The sequence below is a fragment of the Carassius carassius genome, chromosome 8 (assembly GCF_963082965.1).
Source record: "Carassius carassius chromosome 8, fCarCar2.1, whole genome shotgun sequence".
Classification (NCBI taxonomy): Eukaryota; Metazoa; Chordata; class Actinopteri; order Cypriniformes; family Cyprinidae; genus Carassius; species Carassius carassius.
The window spans coordinates 19,207,371-19,233,329 of NC_081762.1; the positions used below are offsets into that span (position 1 = coordinate 19,207,371).

The 25,959-nt window shown below is 40.4% G+C and overlaps 1 protein-coding gene across 1 annotated transcript in view; it reads right to left on the reverse strand.

The window, feature by feature from the left end:
- Positions 1 to 15,358, reverse strand: part of LOC132145456 (gamma-aminobutyric acid type B receptor subunit 2-like) — a 236,311-nt gene extending 220,953 nt beyond the window's left edge. The window contains exon 1 of the mRNA XM_059556505.1: positions 14,394 to 15,358. Within this exon, the coding sequence (XP_059412488.1) occupies positions 14,394 to 14,705 (312 nt within the window). The 5' untranslated portion in view covers positions 14,706 to 15,358. The remainder of the gene's footprint in view (positions 1 to 14,393) is intronic.
- Between the last annotated feature and the right edge of the window lie 10,601 nt (positions 15,359 to 25,959).

A 25,959-nucleotide genomic window follows, 5' to 3' on the forward strand; every position in this document is an offset into this window, starting at 1 on the left:
TATGTTTTTGATTCACAAAGAGGATCCGGCTAAAGAGTCAGTTAAATTACGCTTGTTTTCTTGTCATTATCTTATACTGATTCTCTACCACATTGCATTCAATTCAGACTACATGCATAGTAAAACCATTTTTTTCTTGCAGTGCTGCTATAGATTCAGCAGCAGTGGAGCACCACTAACTGAAGTGCAGGAAACACTAAACTGGACCTAAACTGTAGAGGACCTAATTTTGGATTCAAGTTGCCCTTAGAGTGCATGTGAGCCATCACCACACATGATTCAATCTCAAAATTTTAAAGGCACAAATAAAAATCATGTGTCACTCTACCAACTGAGCTTGCCCTGTAAGTACAAGTTACTGAATCAGTTCATCTACCCTCTGCAGCCATACCTGGGTACAAAGGGTAGAATTGTGAAGCCCTTGAGTCATTTTGGGGAAGGGAGTTTTTGGGTTTAATAAATGAGCAAACTACAAAACTACCAGTAGGCAGTCTGAGGCCTGTGGATAACAGCTTTCCAGTAATACTTCATTAGATAGAGACTGTCCTTCTTTCTCTCTACAAGCCACCCCCATCCATCAGCCACCACATAGCGCGCTGTGCTCAATGTCCTATGAGATTGTCCATTTAAGGATGAACCCACTAAAGACATACTATGGCTGGATATGTGACTGGGATGATTAACATTTAGGCTTTGCAATTCTTTGGAGTAATATAATGCAACGTGGATAATGGACATGATAATGAAAGTGTATCAATTAAAGAGATTTTATTTATAACCCTGACTTTAATATATATAAAAGTCAGGGCCCCTTATTTTGAATAAGGCCCCTTATTCTGCTTCTTCTTCAGCCGGTAAGTAGGTGCAGCTGGAAAGGGCAATCAGCTACCTGCCAAAGTGGAAAAAAGTGGGAGGAGCCAGAGAAGATTGTTGATTTTCTTTCATTTGACAGGTTTAGAAAGAATCTAACCCCCAGAAAAGACACCCTTTTGTTTGTTATTTTGGCATTGTTCGAAGTATTTGCTTCCCTCTTAATTATTACATGCTTACGCCTGAGAATTAGGTATACCCCCAGCATTCTCTGAGCTGTTAATAAAACCTTTTAACAGGGCTCTTGCTGCTGCTGCTGCTGCTGTTGTTGTTGTTCTTGCTAGGCTGTGGTAGGGGCTCAGGTAAATGCTCTTCGTAAACCCTTAATATTGTTACATTACCTTTAAACCCCTAGACACGTAAGACATAATAGACTATATAAGGTTGGACCCAGGTTGAAACCAGTGAGTTCTGCTGTGCTTTAAAGGGAATTAAATGAAAGTCTATTTTTTCTGAGGGTTATTTAACCGCTATATAGTTGAAGCACAGCACACTGTCATATTATATATATATATAAATTCTATAAAATGACCGTGGACTGACTTTGTTTGTACAGAGTGTGTGAGAGTGACTGGATGAACGTGTGAGCAGTGGATTAGCAGTGGTACATGCCCGCATCTGTATTTCGACCACCACACTGCACAGCTGTGACCAGACCATCCATCCATCCCCAGAGAGACATATCCCATGGGCTTGCTTACTCCATTTATGCACACACACATTTTGTCTGTACATCAGTGGCTCCTTCTTTGCTGTCCAGGAATTACACAGGATTTAATGTAATTGGAGGACCGACAAGGGCAAACTTTACACTTATTACTCAGCGCTTACCCCTGGAGAAAGAAAGCACTCACATGACATTTGGCCAATCTTTAAAGACAAAACCTATCATTTCAATTAACTTTCAGTTTGTTTACAGTAAAAAAAAACATACACTGAGAGTCGAATACACAGGTGTGTCATACTTTCCTTTTACTTGCATAAATCCACACATATCGGTGCCTATATGTATCTCTGAATCTCAGAAATACACAATCATTACAGTTTATAGTATGCAAAGAAAATGTGGAAAGCACACTTATCAGGTTTCTTATCCTTATCAGGAAACTCATGCATTCAGACACCCTTAGACAAACCACACTAAAAAAAACTGTGTGGGAGGGTTGAGGTCTGACGTTCATCAGTTCAGTTTCAACCAGAAGCCAGACTCAAGCTGTGTCCATTTTTCCCACAACGTTTTGGAGGGCAGTGAGAGAAATCAGCTTGGAAACGTCCCCACCCCCATTTCTCCTCTTCTGGCATCCAATCAGTTCATTTCCTCACTGTCCTCAGCAGCAACAATCGCTGGACGTTTGTTTTACATTTATGGTATAACCAGATGTGCCAAACCAGCACTTTTTGGAACCTTTGCAAATTTAGCCTGCCGCATAATCAAAGAAACGAATGCCATCTGATGAGCATGTCCATGTTTACCGTTACTAAAATTAGGGAGCAGTTTCATTTTCTAACCAAATATAAACCATCTGTCAAACAACACATCTCAAGTAATCTCCATCACTAAAATATGTCATTTAGCAAAAACAGCATCAATAATTCTAGGATTACAGTTCTAAAATAATCCATAATACCTGCCAACATGCTACAGGTAGAGAAACCGTAAAAAAAAGCTTGGAAACCCAGCACCTAGTTAAACGTACTACATAGTTCCTCTTCAGGAACTCCAGCTGCTTCAAGCGCTTTGGGGAAACGCCTTTGGCAAGATCAACTCTGAATATTGTGTGCAATCTGTTCAATGGAAGGGCGTGACGTCACAGGCGGGGTGACGTAGCGCCCAGGAAGCTATAAAGGCACCTGCCACGCAGCTGACTTCAGCTTCTTGTCTTTCAGCAAGCGCTCTGTGTGTGCATGTCATTCTCTCTTGTCACTATTAGCTACTTTAAGTAGCTTTAGTATGTCAAAGAGAAAAGCTAAGACTAGGCATCTGAAGGGTGAATCCAGACCGCGTTTCAGATTGTGTGTTCCTCCCTGCTCAACAAAGCTAAACATTAGAGGCGGGGATACACACAGTCTGTGCGTGGTCTGCCCGGGATCAAAGCGAGCTCCGTAAGATTTCACGTGCGCTCCGATCCCGGAGGGCTCTCTTCGAGAAGTGAGCATTCGCCAGCGTTCCTCGCGATACCAGTCCCGCTTTCGACGAGGCGGAGCGGCGCCGGTATTCGTTGGGTTCGCAGATCGATCTGATGGAGGGAATGGAGACGGGCACGTCCTTATCTCCTACCTTACCCATCAGATCTGCCCGATTCCTGGGTTCGGAAGCCCGAGCTTCGGTTCTTCCCCCCGAGCATGGGGTTTGATGCTCTGCCTTTCTTTCTCCGAGGAGATTGACACGGAGGGCGTCGGCGAGTCAGGCACGTATGTCTCCTGCTTGGATCGAGTCAATCCTTACCTCAGTCAAGAGAGTCAGAGAAGGCCAGTCACTCACTGTCAAGCAGTTTCAGAGACTGTTAGGGCTTATGGAAGCTGTGTCCAATGTGATACCTTTTGGCCTCCTGCACATGAGACCCCTACAGTGGTGGCTCAAGACCAAGGGATTTTCCCCGAGGGGGAATCCATTACGAACTATCAAGGTCACGCGGCGATGCCTTCATGCCTTAGACATGTGGAAGAAAAATTGGTTCTTGAATCAGGGCAGGGGGTGGGAGCTCTTGGTCGCCGTGTAATGCTAGCGACAGACGCGTCCCTCACCGGTTGGGGTGCGGTCATGAGTGGTCACCCTGCCCACGGTCTGTGGAGCGGTCGCCATCTGACATGGCATACCAGTTGTCTAGAGATGCTAGCTGTGCATCGAGCATTGAAATATTTCCTCCCAGGCCTGAGAGGTCACCATGTGTTGGTGTGCACCGACAACACATTGGCGATCTCTTATATCAGTCACCAGAGAGATCTGCATTCACACCCCTTGTACAAGCTGGCACACCAGATCCTTCTGTGGTCCCAGGACAAACTCCTCTCATTCAGAGCAGTGTATATTCCTGGGAGATTGACTGTGGGAGCAGACATACTGTTGAGACAGGGGCCGAGGCCCGGGGGCTTCACCCCGAGGTGGTGAAGTAGATATGGAGAGTTTTTGGACCTCTTTGAGACTCAAGAGATATCACAACGTCCCCTCTGTTTCAGTCTCCTCTGGGACTGGATGCTATGGTACAGACCAGGCTGAGGCTTCGTCTGTACGCCTTTCCCCCTATCGCTCTGCTCCCGGGAGTTCTGGCGAGAGTACACTGGGATGGGGTCCGTCGTCTATTAGTAGCCCTGTTCTGGCCAGGCCCAGTATGGCTCGCAGATCTGATCTCTCTCCTTGACGGCTCTCCATGGGAGATTCCGATCAGGAAAGATCTACTCTCTCAGGCGCAGGGCAAAATAATTCACCCTCGCCCGGAGTTGTGGAAGTTGTGGGTGTGGCCCCTGAGGGGTCACAGCTCATAGCTTCCGGTCTCTCAACTGAGGTTGTTGAGACCCCCCCTCCAATCCAGAGCTCCCTCTATGAGGAAACTGTACACCCTGAGGTTGAAACTCTTCTCCTCATGGTGCAGAGACCACCAGCTTGACCCTGTTAACTGCCCAGTTGGTACAGTTCTGGAGTTTCTACAAGCTAGGCTCTCTGCGGGGTTAACTCACTCCACCTTAAAGGTGTACGTGGCGGCCATAGCTGCTTACCACGTCCCTTTCACGGTCAGTCAATGGGTAGACACCCCCTAGTTACATGTTCCTCCGCAGTGCACTGAGGCTGAGACCTCCAGTACGGTCCTGTATTCCCCTGTGGGACTTGGTTGTGGTGTTAGAGGCTCTTTGTAAAGCTCCATTTGAGCCAATACAAGATATCTCAGATAGACATCTGACCCTTAAGACTGCCCTGTTACTGGCTATTACTTCTCTAAAGAGAGTTGGAGATCTTCAGGCCCCCTCGGTGGCCCCTACCTACTTAGACTTTGCCCCTGGTATGGCCAAGGCATTCTTATACCCTCGAGCGGGTTGTGTTCCTAAAGTTCCCTCTGTTACGCCACAACCCATAGTACTGCAGGCCTTCTGCCCTCCTCCCTTTCAGAAGCCAGACTAGGAGAAGCTAAACTGTATGTGTCCAGTTCGAGCGCTGGATGCATACGTCCACAGAGCTGCCCTGTGGAGAAAATCTGACCAATTGCTTGTTTGCTACGGTCCTCCTAAAAAGGGTTTTCCTGCCTCTAAGCAGACCCTTAGTCATTGGATAGTCGAGGCTATCAACATCTCCTATGAGTCCTCTGGTCTTCCCCTTCCTTTGGGAGCCAAGGCTCACTCTACTCGGGGTATGGCTGCCTCTAAGGCCTACTTAGCAGGTGTGTCCCTCTTGGACATCTGCAAAGCTGCGGGATGGTCCATGCCTCTACATTTGCCAGATTTTACAACCTCGATATGCGAGCCGCGCCAGGCTCTTCTGTCCTCTTGCCTTAGCTGTGCTCTTCGGATACACACTAGGCAGGGGATTGGTAGTCTGGCAGCGTTCATTCCACATCACATCATTCCCCAAAGTGCTTGACGCAGCTCGAGTTCCTGAAGAGGAACGTCTCTAGGTTACGAATGTAACCATAGTTCCTCGAAGGAACGAGACGCTGCATCGCAGAGTCATACACCCGGCACCCCTTGCTTGCCAACTCGAAGCTGAAGTCAGCTGCGTGGCAGGTGCCTTTATAGCTTCCTGGTCGCTACGTCACCCCGCCCGTGACATCACGCCCTTCCATTGAACAGATTGCACACAATATTCAGAGTTGATCTTGCCAAAGGCGTTTCCCCAAAGCGCTTGACGCAGCGTCTCGTTCCTTCGAGGAACTAGGGTTACATTCGTAACCTAGAGACGTTTTTGAAGAACATTGTTCAAAGCAGAGTCCTGCATTTTATATAGGCTAATATGTGTAAAGTCAACATGAAATTGCATTCATGAGCGATTTACTTTCTTATGAAGGAAACAGGATATTCAGTTAGAAAATTTTTATCCATCAGACATTGACTAGATCACATTAAGGAGGCTTTTTGACTGGGACATGGAGACTGAAGAACAAGTTCACTCACGCAAGTATCTTGATGCATCTTAATAGTAACGTTCCTTTTTACATTTTAAATAAAAGTGGTTTATGGGCTTGAAACGAACCCGGCTGCCTGACCTGCCTACTTTGACAGCAAATACTATGCTATGTGCTTAAAAACTTGTTCAGCATCACACTGTGTAGTGTGACCTCAGTCCTTGAGATGTGACCGTCTAGGTCAATGAGCAGCAGAACAGAAAAAGACTAGAATAACTGCTGGCTATGAGTGTGACTCACTAAAAGGTCAGCAATTAGATCCCTGTTTCACAATCCAACAACAAACATAAATTATTAACTAAACAACAAAAAGCAACAGTTTAGTAAACTAATACATCAGCCAAAATACATTAAAGTATACAGCAGGTCAACCCACATGACTCATCATTGACCTCCTGACCTCTGTGAAGGGCAAGGCCTCTGTTTATCAGCACGAAGAACAAAAAAGCACAGGGTGGCAGCTATTTGAACCGACTGAATCACAACATGGGCTTGACAAAATACTGAATTCAGACTCCCGTGTCTCTGTTATTCTTCCTCACTGTGTGATAAATGAAGGCCTCTATAGAAATATTACTTTACACTTTAAACCTGTTAGTGCTCATTTTCCCCACTATATTTCAGAAAAGACAGTTGCAGGTATCTAGCGATTGTCCACATAGTCTCATTACACACAAACAGTGACAAAAAGCACAGGGTGACAGGACTACAGAGCTCATAAAAGCTGTTATGAGTCCATGGTCAGCGTAAAATCACAACTGGATCCAATTAGAGTCTGTCAGGAGTGGAAAAAATAAGACAAATAAAGAATTTAAAAATAAATAATAAAAATGATAATAACTGAACAGTATATTAATAGCAGATTTGTCAATCCCAAATTTTGACACTACCATCTGAATGTCGCAGCAGAAATCGAGACTCATCAGAACAGGCAACGTTTTTCCAATATTCTATTGTCAAGTTTTGGTGAGACTGTGTGAATTGTAGGATCTGTTTCCTGTTCTTATCTGACAGGAGCGGCGCTGCTGTAGCCCATCTGCTTCGGAGTTCAACGTGTTGTGTGTTCAGAGATGGTATTCTGCATACCTTGGTTGTAATGAGTGGCTATTTGAGTTACTGTTGCCTTTCTATCATCTCTAACCAGCCTGCCCATTCTTCTCTGACCTCTGACATCAACAAGGCATTTTTTTCCACACAACTGCCACTCACTGGATATTTTCTCTTTTTCGGACCATTCTTTCTCTGTAAACCATTGAAATGGTTGTGCATGAAAATCCCAGTAGATCAGCAGTTTCTCAAATACTCAGACCGGCCCGTCTGGCACCAACAACCATTTTACATTCAAAGGCACTTAAATCCAGGGTTTCCCATACATTCATTAATTTGTGGCGGCCCGCCACAATATCAACGCTGACCGCCACGGATTGATTTTTAAACTATTTAATATGGGTACAATTGTATTTTATTTGCGCGCTGCTTGCTCCCTCCCTCTCACAAACTGACAACGGAGGCACGCACGACTAGCCCCTCCTTTTCGAACACGATCTGAATCAAAACATGAGCATGCGTTAGTTAGAGGACGGATTGTTGCCGGTGCTTAATGCTTATTCCCCCAGCAAAGATTCCAGAATCAATCCGGAGTTGAATGGTTAGTAATGAACACTGTTGCTCAACATAACTCTGAGAAGTTAGTCTATGTTAAGCGCTGTCGCGTTTCCATTACAGATTCGTGCAAAACATTTGTGTTTTTTTTTCTAAATATCGATAAACAACTATTGCGAAATGAAGGTATTTCCATTAACCGATATTATGCGACTAAAACGTAATTTTTTTCCTCTCGCGATCAGTCACTTCAAAAATCATGGCAACGGACATTGGTAGGTTTATATATATCACAGCCACCAGACTAGACATTATATTATTATTATCTCCAGGTTCAGGTTGGTGTGTGTTGGTTTTTGTCCACCTCAATCTCCAGGTTTGTGTGTGTGTGTGTGTGTGTGTGTGTGTGTCAGAGTCTGTGTGTGTCCACCTCCAGGTACAGTTTGGTGTGTGTGTGTGTGTGTGTGTGTGTGTGAGCCTGTGTGTGTCTGAGTCTGTGTGTGTGAGTGTGTGTGTGAGTCTTTTTGAATGTTTGAGTGTGTGAGCCTGTGTTTGAGTGTGTCAGTAAGTTTGTGAGTTTGAGTGTGTGTGTGTGTGTGTGTGTGTGTGTGTGTGTTTGTGTGTGTGTGTGTGTGTGTGTGTTTGTGTGTGTGTGTGTGTGTGTGTGTGTCCATCTCCATGTCCAGGTTTGTGTGTGTGTGAGCAAAATTTGCAACAAGAAGTCTGTGGAGCAGTCATAGCATAGAAAGGGTAGCAATGGCATAGCAATGTAGCAATAGCAATGTCTCTAAAGGGATAGTTCACCCAAAAATGAAAATTCTATCATCGTTTACTCACCCTCAAGTTGTTCCAAACCTGTGTGAGTTTCTTTGTTCTGCTGAACACAAAGGAAGATATTTGGAAGAATGTTTGTAACCAAACAGATCTCGGTCCCCATTGACTACCACAGTATATAATTTTTCCTACTATGGAAGTCAATGGGGAACGAGATCTGTTTGATTCTGTCATTCTTCCAAATATCTTCCTTTGTGTTCAGCAGAACAAAGAAACTCATACAGGTTTGGAACAACTTGAGGGTGAGTAAACGATGATAGAATTTTAATTTTATGGTGAACTATCCCTTTAAGGTATCTGACACTAAGTGTTGGCAATGGAAATGTGTACTTGTCACTAAAAATATATGATATATTTATGATATTTAACTTAATCCCCCCCCCCCCCTTCCCCGGTCCCCAAACACCACACCACCGCAAATAGAATCTAATTCTGTGGGAAACACTGAAATCCCCTTTCTTCCCCATTCTGATGCTCACTTTGAAGTCATCTTCAGCACATCTAGATGCCTAAATGCATCGAGTTGCTGCCATGTGATTGGCTGATTAGCAATTTGTGTTACCAATCAGTTGAACAAATGTACCTAATAAAGTGGCCCGTAAGTGTAAATATATTAACTGTGATGGGTAATTGTTTCCATCAAATAGAAATATGGGAAAATACAGCTAAAATATTTATTCTTGCCATGCAAATATTACAGTATCAAGAGGTAAAATATCATAGCAGCCTGAAAGATCAATTTTACTACTAAACACATAATTTAAACAAATTTCAATCAATTCCTTCCTTTGACCAATTTTATTTTATGAGAAAACCAAGGTATAGATGTTCAAACACACAATATGCTGTCATCTTATGACACATTACAGTTTAATTTAATGTGAGCTATTATGGCAATGCTTTTTATAAAAATCGTAACTCATTGTGACAACACGACAAGATGCTTTACATAAGCTTGGGGCTTTTGGTCTTTTGAGAATAACAGAAATGTATGGCAAGGGCTCAGAGCTCTGCAAGGGTCCCTGCACTCTGTGCAAATCTGACAAAATGCATTTGGTCCTCTGTGAGGCGTAAGCTCCAGTGATATCTGTACACATGACACCAGGGTGGTAGCATGAGCTAGGCTCAAAGAGGTCAAGAATATCACTTCAGTGGAGTCAAGCCCCCCTCATTAAGGGAAAGAGCTTTCTGCAATTTTATTTACATTTTTAAAAGATTTAGAACATCAGATCTACAGTCACAAAGCTTTAAACTGAGCATAAAGCGGCTGATCTGGGGTCTTTTTTTTTTCTCTTTCCTTTTGCTAAAACTCTTGTTGAAGTCACAGGCTCTCATTCCTCTAACAGATAAATAAGGAACATGGCGATTTAGACTGAACTTTGAAGCAAATTAAATTCTCTAAATATGAAAGTATCGAATCCAAATTAACAATTATATACCACAAAGAAGAAGAAAAAACACTTCCATAAATGAGAAACTGCATCTACAGACCCGATAGATATATCAGTATGCAGGTAAATAAGCACTACAACAGACAAGCGTTGAAGCCTTTTCCAGATAACTGCACAATAAAAGTACATCAATGCTTTTTCCATTTCTATTTGTGCCTCACTCACTATTTTAGCAGATGAAAATTACTCAAGGCAAACAATATCATTTGCCGCAGATGAAAGTGGACCACTACAAAAATGATGGCCATCCCTTCAGTCTCATCTAAGACCAAACCGTGACCTTTAGCACAGCTAATGATCTCCAGTCCACTGAAGATACTGAGGGGGTCCTTCACAGTGCAAATGTTATGTGGGCTCCTCTCTTTAATTTCTCTCCAAATCTTTCAAGTGGATCTGTGAAAGACTAAGCACTGTGGGCACGGCAGGCAGCACCCAGGCGCAGGCGAGCGGATGGGTTCTGCCTGTCTGGGGATGCATTGAGAGGGGATAAAGGGATAAAGAGCCTCTGCTCTGGGACTGATTACTTACATCTGCCCTGTTAAATCCTGGCATGTATACGCACAGCTACTACTGTTTGCTTTGTTTACTGTTTGCGAGTATTGAGTCAGTTTGTGTGTGTGTAAACAGGTTTGACAATACTTGCGGGGGCCAAATGTTTGATGAGAAATGCTGTAGATCCAATTATCCCCATACATCTTATGAGAAAGAAGAGCTGAAGAGCTCATCAGTATTTGAGATGTTTGTAAATCCAACAGTTTTGTGTTAGCAACAAATATAGGACCCTGGACCAGAAAACCTAAAGAGGTCATATAATGCTTTTTTAAAGATCGTTATTTAGTGTATTTGGTCTAACAGAACATGTTGACATACTTTAATGTTCAAAAACTACATTATTTTTCAAATGCTGTACATTATTTTAGGTCCTCTATGCCCCGCTTCTCTCAAACGCGTCAAAGTTTTCTACAAAGTCCCTCCTTCCAACAAGCACAGTCTGCTATGATGGCCAACTGACCCAGTACATTGTGATTGGCCGATCACTCCAAGCACTCGTTGGAAAAGTAACGGCCCTTTCCATAGTCACGAGCTTCATCTTTCAAAATAAATGTAAAGACAAATAATAATGTCCTTAGTTTTACCATCAGTTCAAGCCCGAAAGGGGAATAGAGTCACGTGACAGACACAGTGATGAAGCTTGTATGTGTTTAGAGTACAAAAGCAATGGATGGTTAAGACTGCTGACTCCTGTGTGACAGTCTCTCTCTCTCTCTATCTCTCACACACACACACACACAACGAACATACTTACAAAACATACTTACAGTGGCTGATTCAGAAGTGCCAGATTGTCGTTGCAAAGTCAGAAGTACCTCCTCTTCTAGGTTCACGAAACGGTCGTCCATAAAATGCGTTGCTGTTCTGTTGTAAGTAATCTTAAAGATTCCTAAATGCATCTACTTTCTGAAGGCCAAATAAAGTGCTTTTGCTTTCGCCTAGATACACACAGCATCTCCCTTACATGGCTGCTTCTACACTAACTGCGGTTACTGAAACCACGCCTTGCGTGAACATTTGGGCGGCATTATGGAAATATTTCCACATAATGACGTGGGGGTGTGTTTGAACGAGCCGTTTTACGTGTGCAGAGTCTTAACTTTGATTAAGAATCTCTTTGGATTTGAGACTTCAGTCTTTGCAACTTTACAGATCTTCTTCATGCACCAAGAGCTTGTAATACTCCACAGAGAAAGAAAAAATTTAAATCGCATCATATGACCCCTTTAAGTGTTAACTTTACTACCTGCTGTTACATTAAGTGCCACCTGCTGTCTGAGAGTGACATTTGTGTCTCATTCACAAAGCTGGAATCAGACCATTCTGTTTTTGCTTCAAATTTTTAAATGATACAATCCAAATAACATGTATTTAGCATCTTTTTTAGATAGTAATTCAAATGCAGTGGTTGCCTCTGCTTTTATATAGAGCACAGGCAAAGCATTTGTTTATATGAAGAGATATCTTTTAGTTATAAATAATAATTTTTTATTTTATTTGGGATTTGTTTTAAAATTTCAAGTTAGTTTTTTTTTCAACATTTCAATTTCACAAAGAAATATGCAGCATTTTGTCTGAGAAATAATAAAAGGAAAACAACTCATTTTGAAAATTGTATTGTGTAATCTGTATTGTGAATTGTATTGCATCGTAAATTTAGTGAATCGTTACATCTCTATATTCTACTTGTTTTTGATGATCATGCTGATTTGTCCACGGTAAAGTTCAGCCGATGTCTTTTTTTTTATTTTGGCTAGTTAAATTAATTGTTGGGCTACCAAAACCTGAAGAATACCAGAGATTTAGAAATTTTGCGAGCCCTGAAATAAAGTTCTTAGCAATACATATTACTAATGTACAGTAGGAAATTTACAAAAAAATATTCGCGGAACATGATTTTTACTTAATATCCTAATGATTTTTGGCATAAAAGAAAATTCTATAATTTTGACCCATACAATGTATTTTTGGCTTTTGTTACAAATATACCCGTGCTTCTTATAACTGGTTTTGTGGTCCAGGGTCACCTATTTCAAAATATATACACACACTGCAGTTCATGTTTATACATGATTATTTACAACTAATAATCTTGCTTTATATTAATATAAGTGATATTGGTAATCATATTCATATATATATATATATATATATATATATACAAACTTATAAAGTCTGAAACTTCAATAACTTATTTGGAATTAAACAATCAGAAGAACTCTATGCCAAGTACCTGATTTTAAAAATGTTAGCATGAGTTTTATGTATGAGGCCATACATTATTGCTTATTGCTTTACATGTTAGATCTAAAGATGTCTGACTGTTCATCTTCAAATCTGTTTATCTTGCTGCTGTAAAAATTAGCTTCCAAGTGGCAACTATTTACATATTCAGCTCATTATGACTGTGACAGAGAGTGTAGAGGTATATTACTCAAAAGTCTAAAGTCAGATACATGAATGAAAATGCATAAGAATAAAAGTAGAGACAGCAACAATTAGTGTTTGTAAGAAGAAACGGTTTTGTTTAACAAAACACTGGTAAATCAATATGACAATCAATGCTCAATAGATTGCCAAGGCACCACCGGACATCAGAGGTCATGGATATTCATGCTCATCTCAAAAGATTCAGCTTAAAGCATGTGCAGAACATGTATCGACAATCTGTTTTAAATCTAGCGATATAGCTTCCAAAGATATTTTAACGCCTTGGTAATTTACACTTTGGTAATTACGCAAACATCTAGCAACCCATTTTCCCGCGCTTTCTCATTTCCCTGTTGTCACACGTATGAAAATATGGTGATAAATACCGATTGATTAGCTCCTCATCTCCCCAGGTTATCACACTACCACAAATAGTACATGGTGAGAGGCCAAAAAGTGCTTTGTGCATGAAGGAGTAATTTTCACATTTTCTCTGTCGTTACTGTTTAAAACAACCCACAAGAGCATGAAATTTAATATACACTTAATTAAAAGAATTACCTGTGGACCTACCCTTTGCCTACACTACAGTGTTATTTAATAGGTTGTAACTTTTGCAAGTCAATTAACAAGTTAGTCACAGTTTTATAGAGCTTCTCATTAACTACGCCAAAATTTCAATATATGTTATCAATGCTTAAGAACTATGAACTATCACGTCATACTAAAAGATCTGTGCTGTAGGTTGAACATCGATATGACAACATCAAGGACAACGAATAACAAAATGTTAACTTCATCAAATTTAAAGAAATTCATTCCATTTGGAATCACTGAGACTTAAATTAGTATGAAGAAATCAAAATTTGTATTTATCCTATAAGGCCTTGGGTCATATACAGAAAAAAGACAGGTATATATTAATTACTGCCATTTTCAGGTGTACAGAAAACCAACACTACCCTGCTGGAGGGAGAAAAAAAACACCTTAAACCAGCATAATCTACACTGCTAGTCTTAGCTGGTCCCTCCAGGCCAGTCTACTTACTCCTGGGAACTTTTCAGTTGGTCAGATTGGGAGACCAGCTGAAACCGGCTAAGACCCGTAAACCATTTTAGGCTGGATTTTTTTATTATTATTATTATTTATTTATTTTTATTTATTTATTTTTTAGCAGGGTTTAAAAACTGACCCCAATATAGTTTCATATACCTTTTCGTTTACATGAATTAACATCTCTGTGTACCAGATTAAAGCTGAATTTCTAATGGACGTAGAACTCATATTGCTGAATAAAACAGCTACAAAGCACTGACAAAACGAGGATTGATACCGACCCGTTCACGCAAATGAGCACGACATGTGTTCATTTCACTAGCACAAACTTGTTCATTTTGCCTCCAAACATCTGATAGGAAACAATCGCGCCTCGACAGCTCACAAACCCCAGAAAAATCGCGTTTTCCACATGAGCGCGCCGAACGCACACTGCCCGCAGTTTAGCCCCGCAACATGCACGCAGACGTTAACGCACGCATTTACCTCCGTGTCGTAGATTTTGGTGATGAGCGAGAAGGAGTACTGCCTGGACTCGCGGATGTGCTGGATGGCCAGCTGAACGGCCGGCTCGATGCCTTGACTGATGCTGCTCATCAGCGCTGATTCATTCATCGGCATCAGGACCATGATGGGCAACTTCTCACCATCTCTCGTGTACCAGTTGTTGTCCAGGCCGTGCCTTGTGTAATCGTTGCAGACCTTCGCCAATGTAGGATGAAATCCCAAGACGGACAGGAGTAGGCATCCCGACAGAAAGATCATGTCACATCTGCAGCCCCTTCGGGACGGAGCCATGCTACCGAACAACTGAGACCCACCTTCTCACTGTCCTGGCATCGCAATCTCTAGGTTCCTCTTGGATGCTGCGATCAGTCAAAGAGAAATGACATGATATACAATAGTACAGGCTCTCGCGCACTCGATCTCTTGAGCAGAAATGATGCGTAAAACCAAAAGGTGTCCACTCGCAGGGGTCATAAACTAAACTGCTTCCCCTTTTACGGGTCCTTATCAAATTCTGTCCGATCCAATTCTTCCTTTCATTTCCAATATACCACCGAATGCGCACATCACAATCCGCCGCCTGTGCGTTCCGCAGAGGTGCGCGCTCTCTGATTTGAGTCGACCGTTATTGCGAATGTAAATGTAAGAGCCGAATACATTCCAGGCAGCTGAGGAGTTGCGTCCCCATGTGAAAAGCACCTAGGTTAGGGCTAGCCCTGGTATGTAAAAGCGATCCGAGTGAGGATATCCGTGCGACTCCGATGCTGCTGCCTCGGCGGATGCGCTTCACTTCTTTCGCGCGCTGGCCGCGCTGTGCATGTATGCGTGCGCGCGTGTGCGTGCGCGCGCGACACAGGCAGAAAACATTCTTGAGCGATGTTCTCTCGAAAACAAGCGACAGACAGACCGACAAGGGAGCTGTTATCGCGTACAATAACCTATATACTGTCACCTCTGAGGTGATATGCGAGTTAAATTGCCCACCTGATCCTATTGAGTGCTTTATAAAATTGCTTTAGTATTCAGAACGTAAACATAACCAAAGTGGCCTCGAGTGTCATAAGGCCAGTTGGGTTATTGAAAGATTTAGTCGTGAATAAGGACTTCTTCAATTCTATTGAATTAAATCATATTATCATGCATATTTTGGCCATCGACATACAACATTACAGCAAAATAAACACTGCCACCTAGCTATAATAACCCTGTATGTGAATAAAGTTAACTTTTCTTTCAAGTTATTGCGCATTATTTCTAATTAGGCAAAAAAAGTGCCCTTCAGACATTTAGTGTTGAATCTGCTTGGCTATGAAACTGATGACCGGCTTCAAAATTTCACAACAGTTTAACAGCTAAAATATTCTTCACACCTGAAGTCACTTCTGACTGAAGACACGCGAGATTAGGCAACGCTTGTGTCCAAGGGGGTTGTATTAACATATATTAACATTATCAATTTCAACAATATCTAAATATGTTTTACACCTACATTTGACAATTTTTATATTAAAGAGGTTCACATATTCAGGTGTGCCTTGCATGGCATGCTGTACTTAATACTATTTTAAACCTAATTTTCTAATTTGTATAAATGATTATACATGCAGTTTTTCATGAATAAATATTAAGTGAGAGACTACAAGGAATATTAATACTTCTAAAAATTCACTTGTCATACCAGCAAGACTATTTAAGTGAACTGAAAAAAATAGTTGATTATTGGATTAGGGTTAGGGTTAGATGGATGGATGGATGGATGGATCAATCACTATATGGAGACTCTATACATAGCTTTGCTGACGTCTTTCACCGCTATCTGTGTTGCTTTCTGTTGTGTGATTTCCAGATGAAGAAATAGGTCAAGTTGTTGTCCCATCTGTTTGCTTTATGCAAGACACCTCCCTTCTTTCTGCTAGAGAATATGATAGGAATCAGGCGCAAATGTGGTGGATTAAAATACAGGGACGCTCAGAACAGAACGTGAGAAGATCAAGACAAACGATTACAGAAATTCAGCTTTGTACTGGCCAGTAAAATAATTTGATTAAATTACAAATTATTTTAGTTTCTATTGTACACATCTGTGTGATTTACCAATAATTTAGATTGCATTATAATATTTAATCTAAAAAAAAAATGTATTCAAGATATAATAATGTCAAATAAAATAATACAAAAATAATAATATTGTAAAAAGTGTACAAAGTGTAATATTGTGGTATATTATTGGAATGACAAATTTTCTATTATCAGTTTCTATTTAAATGCATTTTAAAATGAAATGTATTTCTGTAATGGCAAAGCTGAATTTTCAGCAGCATAGAATTTTCATTCTATGGCTGATATGCTGCTCAAAAAAACATTTATTATTGTTATTAACTTTGAAAACATGATCCATTTTTCATGAATCTTTGAAGAATAGAAAGTTCAAAAGAACAGCATTTATTTAAAATGAAGAAATCTAATGTGTCGTTGCAAAAGTCTTTGACACATTTGATCAGTTTAATGCATCATTACCGAATAAAAGTATGAATTTCCTTTAAAATACAAAATTAAATCTTACTGACCCCAAACTTTTGACGGCAACTATTGTGAGACACATACAGTATACTGTCAACAATATGTTGTGAGATTTTATTGTATAGATGGAAAACAACAAAGATACACAATTACCGTTTATTATATCAAATTTCATTTAGTAAATAAGTACATCTTAAGATGTATATTTATGGTGAAGTATGTCAAAGAAACCTGGGTGCATTAATGTCCTGAAGATCCTGTGAAGTCCACACTTGATGCAGGTGAACACACAGCTATCTGCCGATTTGCCACACACACTCACAGTCCTGTCTGACATGTCTCCACTTAATAGAGATTAATGGGACAGCCCGAGGACATTCTTCAGTGCAGCACTGCCAATGCATTCCTGCTGGATGCATCCTGAATTTTGAATGTCATATATTAAAAAATGCGTGAATGAAAAATTAAGCCTTATGAAGTACCCATGCCAAGATCTAGCCATTTATTAAGGAAATGGTTTCATAAAATGTTATCAAATGTAAGTGAAATCATTTAAACAAATATTCATTAAAACACGGCAAGTCACTTCTTTAAAATCATGAAAATGTAAAGTTTGTTATATAAATTATATAAGTAGTATATTATAATTTACAGAGGAAGTATTTACACTATTTTTTCAAAAGTTTAAAGCCAGTGTTTTTTTCTATTAATACTTTTATTCAGCAACCATGCATTAAAATAATAAAAAGAAAAGGCAAATAAATAAAATAAATTCTGTTCTTTTGAACTTGTCATAATTAAATAATTATGAAAAATATTTTATTTTACGTATATTTAATATTTTGTTATTTTCTTCCATAACTGTTTACAGCATTGATGATGATAAATGTTTCTTGAGCAGCAATACAGCATATTAGAACGACCTCTGAAGGATCATGTGACACTGAAGACTGGAGTAATGAGGATGGAAATTGAGATTTGCCATCACAGGAATAAATTATATATTAAAATATATTCAAATCATTCTAATAATATTTCACGATATTACTATTTTACTGCATAAAAAAAATTATATTAGCACAACACAATGGAAACAAGCCAAAACACAACTAAATTAGTCCTGTGTTGTGTTGTGGAGAATTTGCAGTGTTGTACACTACTGGGCTAACATACTTTTTGACCTGAGCATTGTCATTCTGGGTGAAAAACAGAAATTTTGCTTATAAGAGGAGAAATGGCAAAATCAATGCAGCTGAGCAAAGGCTCAAGTTTCAGTGGTCGTGCTCTGGTGAATTCTCTATGAGCCACTAAAGGCCTTGTACCTTTTCTCTGCGATTCCACCGGTAAGACAGCTTCCGTCTCTGGAGAAGGTCCCTCAAGTCTCTCACTAAAATTGAAGATGAAATTGCAGTGATTAAGTTCTCTGGTCTCAAAGCTTTCATACCTTTCTGAGCTCTGAGACTGCAGCTTTTGCACTTCCAGAGCAGACCCGTTTCCAAAAGAGAAGATCTTTTCAGGAGAATAAATAACACACACTTTTAGGAATACTTTATTAGGGAGCAGAATATGAACGATGTTGACCTTGAAGAATACCAGCACAAGCCTAACCACACTTGAGTGCTTTATTGAAAAAGGGGCCATGCGCTGTGATGTATTTTCATGGACAAAAAGGTGCAATTGTTCTTATTTGTTTCTGGCATGCATATGTAGTTGGGAAGGTTGCAGGGCTGTTGAGAAATTGATTCTGCTTTGTGAGTCAGAAGTCCCATTTTTGTGAATTCCATGCATACCAACTAGAATCTGTGTGATTGATTCTCAGCCCGTTTACAGCAGGCTGTGTAAAACACATACTCCATGCGGAAGTAAACTGAATAGATTTTGTCAATAGATTTAGGATGTACTATGTGTATTATAGATCCAGTGCACATCCACAGCACAGTCCTTTACTAGGCAAACAGTTTGTAAATATCCATAAAATATAAAGAAGTCTTAGGTTGGATTGTGCATGGACTTTTCTGTGAATCTCTTTCTGTCAACAATCATGTGATGGACTAACCCTAGAATAATGACACTTCCTGACCTTCTTTGCGGTTTCATTTATTCTGCTTTGAGACTCTTTTTCTACTGTTCTCTAGATTATATACAGATTAAGGATTAAATTGTTGGAAAGACAAAAAGAGTGTCCTACATCTCACAACTGAGATTTAGAAGAATTCTTTTAGACCACTCTCCATTTATGAGCCACAATTTCAGGGCAACAATTTTCTAGCATGTTAGTAACCTAAGATTCACTGCTGGAAGATTTTGTACTGTATGTGATTTACTTTTTTCAAGTTTTTCACAAAGTTAAACTTTTCACATCCTTGTGAATTTTTTTTTAAACTGTACATTTATTTATTTGGTCAAAAATATATAAAAAAATTAAATAAAATAAAAGTGTTATTGCGAAATAATATAAAAGTTTTTTTTCTATTAAATGGTATTTTCCCTGTAATGGCAAATTTCAATTTTCAGCAGCCATTTCAGTCTTAAGCATTGCATGATCCTTAATAAATCTTCATGTAGATGTAGACAAAGTTTTCTTCTTTCAGGTTTCTTTGATGAATGCAAATTTTAAAAGATCAGCATTTATTTAAAACGTTTTAATATTCTAATTATATCCATTTTTTAAATTTGTAGCAGAACACAATTTACAACACAGTTGTTCATCATATCTTAAAACATGGCGATGCAGGTGTCTGTCCAGTCTCTATATCATCCTCTTTGGCTCTTCTGTCAAGCAAAATAAAAGCTCTCAAATTTCTGGCCCCACCTTTGTCTTGTCTGAGGGAGATTGACTACCTCCTGAGGCCTGCTTCCCCACTGACTGTACAGCAACAACCCCCAACAAACACCGTGATCAATATGGTTAAGTGTCTGTGGAGAGTTCCAGTAGAGTCCAACTCACTGTCACATCCATCACCTGCAAGGTGATGTCAGAAAGAGACTTCCACTCTTCCACTGACAGATCTTGGCTGTCTTTAATGTGAGCAATATCCTGTCCAAACTTGGGACTTCAGGTTGAGGCTGATGAATTCGCAGACAACTCATTTTCCCAGCAACTGATGCACAGAGGTAGCCAGAGGAGGTTGTAAATGCATCTCAGTGCTGTTTCAGCATACTGAGCCTTCGACCTGTATGTGTTTGAGTAAACAGATGCTCTGTTCATTAGTGAACGTGCTGAAGGCTTGCCCTGTTTCGTGCTGCTTAAAATAGAGAACAACATGTGTTTCCTTGCCAGCACTACCATTTCTGTTGTTTATAGATATATGCTGACTATAGATATATTGTCTCACTTGTTCCGACCAGAGGCATTTTTAGTATAAAAATTATAAAATGAAATGATAAAAACTATAAATTACATACATTAGAAAAATGGAAATCCTTCAAACTTCAGCCTGGCATTCAGCAGAGATGTTCACCTGCTCCTTCTGCTGTTAATGGAAGTTGGCAAACCAACAATAAAAGGTGCTTTATTGCAACCTACTGGATTGGAGTGTGAAGCGCTAGCTGCTGTGCAGGAGAGTTATCCACTTTTTTTCCTACACCCCATGATGCTTTGCACAAATATGAGAATAACTTCCGTTAACACTGTAAAAAACAAGCAAAGGGTTCACTCTACTAACGCAATAATAATCATTTTTTTAAAAACTGGGTACAGTGAGGTGACATTATTTTACTCACCCTTCAACCATCAATCATTAAAATGAAATTTCATAGCCTCTTCCTTTGGCATGATCATTGTTGATCTTCTTCCTCTAATGGGAACAGCTTTGTAATTGGTCACTCCAAGATGCTACTTTATGTATTTTTTGTTGCATGAGGCTATGAAAGCAGATAAGTGAGTAGATGAGTTCACTTGTCTGGCATGATTATGTTTAAATTTCCTCTGTAGTCCCATTTAGCCACTTGTTAGCAACCATCTTTTTTAAAAAAAAGTAAAAGGTGTATTACTGATACTTGCTTGCGGGTTTTGGCATTCCAAACTATGTCATGCCTTTCCATGCCGTTAGACTTGGAAAATGATTAGCAAGCTACATGTTTTTTTGCTTACTATCTTGACATCTTTAAAGTTGTCCTGCCATTGTATTAAATTTGAGTTAAAATTAAACGTCCATCTCAGTGGTAAAAGAACTTGCTTAAAGCAAACCTGCAACGCAAGAGTAAAAAACCTGCAATGTAAGTGTAAATGAGATTTGAGAACTTTGGGGAGATTTTTAGCAACTACCAAACTTTGACCGTTCTCTTGCACAAAATGTTTATATGGCTTCAAAAGGATGAGCAAATAATGGACCAGTAAAAAGATCCAGTGCAAGAAATCAGAATAAGTCTCACCCTTCGGTTTCAAGACTTTCCCAGCCAGCTGAATGATGACAGGTCTGAGCTGGTTGGTTTGGATTCAGATCCAGCTATGATATGACTGACTTGAAGGCTCCTGAAATACCCCACGGATGTCACAAGCCTCAAAAGCTTCACATGGCATGTCGGAGCGAGTCGTGTGGTCTTCAGTCACTCACGGTGGCTGTCGGTTCTGAACAATTAACCCTGCATCCATCCAGCCCACGCCACATATCTCTCTGTCAACCCTCCAGGCATTCAGGTCATCCTCCTTAAATCTCCCTGCTCCAACTACAAACTCCAAAAAACCACTCCAAATCATAGACTCTTTCTCCAGATCTGCAGTTTTCTTTTTGTATTCAGAATCAGTCAGGCTGGGGCTGAGAAAAAAAACTATGACGGCTTGAAACAAAGGAGCTGAGATCCCCTAAGGGCCACAGTCACACCAGCATAGATGCCAGATTCATATTGTATGAGCATGAAATTATTATAGTGTGGAATTCTGTTCTATGCATTGCCTTCATTGCGACTTGGATCATATCCACTTACCATTTCTGTCACTTTTACAACACATGAATAAAATGCTGAATAAATCATTTTGATCATTTTATAAGATACATCTTTGACCTTCAACCAAATACTTTGTTTACCTTACATCTCTCAATTTGAGCAGATTTATTTTCTGCCATCTCTGCAAACAAGGAGCTATTGAAGCAAGCCACGTGTGGAATTAACAGAGGCTGAAACACAAGCAGGAGTTGCAGCACGGGAAGGCAGGTAAATAACTCTTAGACCTCTGCTAAATCACAGCTTGTTTAAAACAACTCAACTTTTGGAGCAGACCAATAAAAAGCACTACCATGATTTGCTTCTTCATGGCCAGCTGTGCTGCACTTGTATGTAGTTCAGTCTCTAAAGAAGCCTCCCACACATGCACCATTGATGTCCTTCCCTTTACACTCTGCTCCACGACCAGAACCATTAATTATGGAATGAGTTAAATTCAAGGAGAAGGAGTGTTTGTTCCAGTAAGAGCGTCTGTCTGAAATGGCTGGAATGAAATTTCATAGTCAGACAAGACTAATGACAATCTAAATAAAAAACTTAGCAGTATAGATTGATGATGGAGTGCTGATGTGTTTGCTCTCTGAGGAGGGTGAAGCAAACCCAGACAGAAAGTGCATTAAGATCTCCTTTTCTTTTGTACATTAATAGAAATGCTGGAATACTCCTAATGGCATGCATTATAGATGGAGTAATCAGAAGTGATTTAGAAATGACAATGTGATAAAGTTGTATAATATTATTATTTATATGTATATGTCTCTGTGTGTGTCTGTGTGTGTGCACGTACATACACAGGTCAAATTGTGCAATGCTACAAATTTTTATTTAATTAATTAATGAACCTGTAATTTATTACCTGAAACAAGATTTGTAGAGAAAACCTTTTAAAAACACTGACCCATCTACATAATTTCGCTCACTTCCACTCTCTGTTGCCCACACATAATCAGTGTTTGCCCGCTGCTGGCGCATTCTCTCAGCAAGCCACCCCACCATCCCATTAGGAGTCTGAGACACACATCCAGTGACCAGGTCAATCGATAATGATGCAGACTTCTCTCATTAGGAGAAGGAGCCCAACTGCCAGGCAACCTGCCACTATCCTTCTCACCTCATCACAGATACAGTAATACAGACTCCATGATGCACAAGCCCAGAAGCCCATGGTGATGTGGAAAAACCTGACAGATGGAGTCTAGTATTCACATGGCTTAGATCTGTGAACCACAGAAGTATGTGGGGGTTGGCACTCCGAGTTATTCAGAAAGGATAAATTATGTAGCTATTTCAAAGCAAGGATATTACATGCAGGTTAAAAATAATAATAATAAATTATGTTTTGGCCCAAGGGAAGCTAATAGTATAGCTGTGAATGCATATATAATATAACACATGGCTGCATTGATTCCAGAGACTCCCTCAAATGGAGACACCACATTACCACTTAAAGCTTGAATGAAGAAAGCAGCAGAAGATTAATTTACATACCAAAGAGGACCCGGGCACAAGAGCAAAAGTACAGTGTTTGATCCAAGCGCATCGACAACTGACACAGAAAAAGTCAATTTTCATATATATTTGCAGACTTACTCTATTTATTTATTTATTTTTGCAAAGTAAACTCTATATATTTTCCTGGAAGGAATGAAAGGATGTCATGAATAATAGATACAGCACAGTTCCCTTTCAAAGGAACTTCGAACTCTCTTGAACATCTCGCCTTTTAAACTTCGATACCCTTGTGAAGACAGTGGTTGAGAAGTTCAGGGAGGCGAAGGCGTGTTCATTGGCCTTCAAATCCTTCATTCCAGAAAGGTCCAGGTCTAAGCCAGTACAACCCAGGAGTCCTGGCCCTTCTCTATCTGAAGATCAGAAATGGGCACAGAAGGATATATATATATATATATATATATATATATATATATATATATATATATATATATTAGTGGTGGGCCGTTATCGGCGTTAAAGTGCTGCGTTAACGGGAGACTCTTATCGGGTAAAAAACAAAATATCGCCGTTAATCTATTCTCAAAGTTGGGTTGAGAGCTGGGTCTATACTAAGCGAGCTATGATGACTTTCACCTTGATATTTTAGCGCGGATGTATGCCTAACTGAATTGCACTGTAGGGGGCGAGAACGAGTCTTCGAACCTGTGTGTATGCCAACTGTGAAATTACCACATCAAACGTGACGTGCAGCTGGATGCAGCTGAAGCCGCCGGGTTTGCTTCAGGGAAATTGTTTTTTTAAGAAGCTTCCCAATGGAAACCTCGACAAGTCTGCAGTGCGTATGCAGTCCGTGTGCGTTTCGTATGTGTGCTTTCACACAGGACACGTTTGCAGTCCGCCACTCGGTACGTGAATGATCGCTGCACTGCTGCAGACACACCACTGCAGACGTAACCGCTCCTGGAACGCACTGACAGATCGCAACCGCGTAAACGCTGGAATCCATTAACATGGGTGCGTAAAAAAATACGCAACGCATACGCACTGCAGACGGAGTATGTGTGAAACAGACGTAAGGTTGTTTGCACCTTGTGCAATGTGGAATTAGTTTACAGCTTTCTCAAGCACTTTGTGATGCATTTTGGAAACAGGAGATGAGCCCCTGGTCTAATGCACCACATGGCTTGAGAAACCCGTTCTAAAAGACTTACTTTTAGTCATTATTTTATTTGGGTAGCACACTTATTCTGAATGTCTTTGGCAGAATTCAAATGAGCCATTTTAATATAGATTAATCTAATTAATCTAATTCCAAGATTACAGTGTGATTAATCTAGATTTAAAAAAATTAACTATGACCACCACTAATATATATATATATATATATATATATATATATATATACAGTATATGTATGTATTAATGTGCTGAATGGTTATATGAATAATCCTTCCATGAGATGTCTTTGCAGTGTTTTTCCGGGACCTGCGAGTTTCTGTCCTTTCTAAGGTAGGTCCTCTGTGAGCACCACCTTGGCTGGATTCAGAACCGGGTGCTCGACTTGCAGTGTTACTTCACTTGTCGATACTTCACCAGCCAGTATGATAGCCCTGGTTCCAGCTTCATGCTTCCTGGATCATGCGGCCAGGTCATAGGCTTCTGCGGGAGCATTCTTGATCATCAGGCCCCCGGCACGGCACTGAAAAATTTTCTGAATGTCTGGCAAGGTCGCCCTGAGGGTCTTCCTGGTCACCTGGATATCCCCTCTCGCTGACACATCTAGTGGGAAGTATAGGTAGCATTTGCAAGAACCTTCTTGTGTAATGCTGTCTCAGGCAGTGCTCCCCTCACCTTAGAGGGTTGTATTTGAGCTTGCCTCTCCCGTTCGGTTCAGCACCTCTGTGATGCTTGAGAAGCTTTAAGTTCACACGCTAAGCTCTGTGTACTTTTTGAAATCCATATGGTGATAAGTGTCAACGTTGAACACTTTGCACACTTTCTAAAATCCACGTTAAGTGGTAAGTGTGCATACAAGACTCTTTCTGAAATCCTGTACAGTAAGAGTTACTGGGCTCCACTCAGCCAGTGTGTCTTTATTAATACACTTCAAGCATCGCTTCCCTCAACATGAAGGGCATAATTTGGGATTTCTCATAGTAGTTTAGCAGCACTCCACTTTATCAAAAAGGGTTGCCTATGAGAGAGCTCCAGCATTATTACCATAGATCGAGTTGATGACTCTCAAACATATTGTTTTGGGATGCACCATTCCATCTATGAGCTGCTCTTTCAGAGTGCCACGAGAGCCAGCCCTTAGGACAGTGTTATAGTATGTGGGCACGTGAAGTCTTTGCGCCCTTTGAAATCCACACTATGGTAAGTTTGCACGTTAGTGCTCTGCGTTCTTTCTAAAATCCTATATGTTGAGGGCTTCACTCGGTTGCTTTTTGCCCTTTCTTGAGTTAATAAAAGCCCCGTTCATCTTGAGCACCACTCCACCTATGTATCCTCAGATTCCTATCTAAACAGGGTGTTGCTACTAGAAATCTGTTGAGACAGTTCCTTCACCAAGCTTATACAAGAGCAAGCGTTAGCCCCTTTGTGACAGGCACGACTTAGTATGAAATCC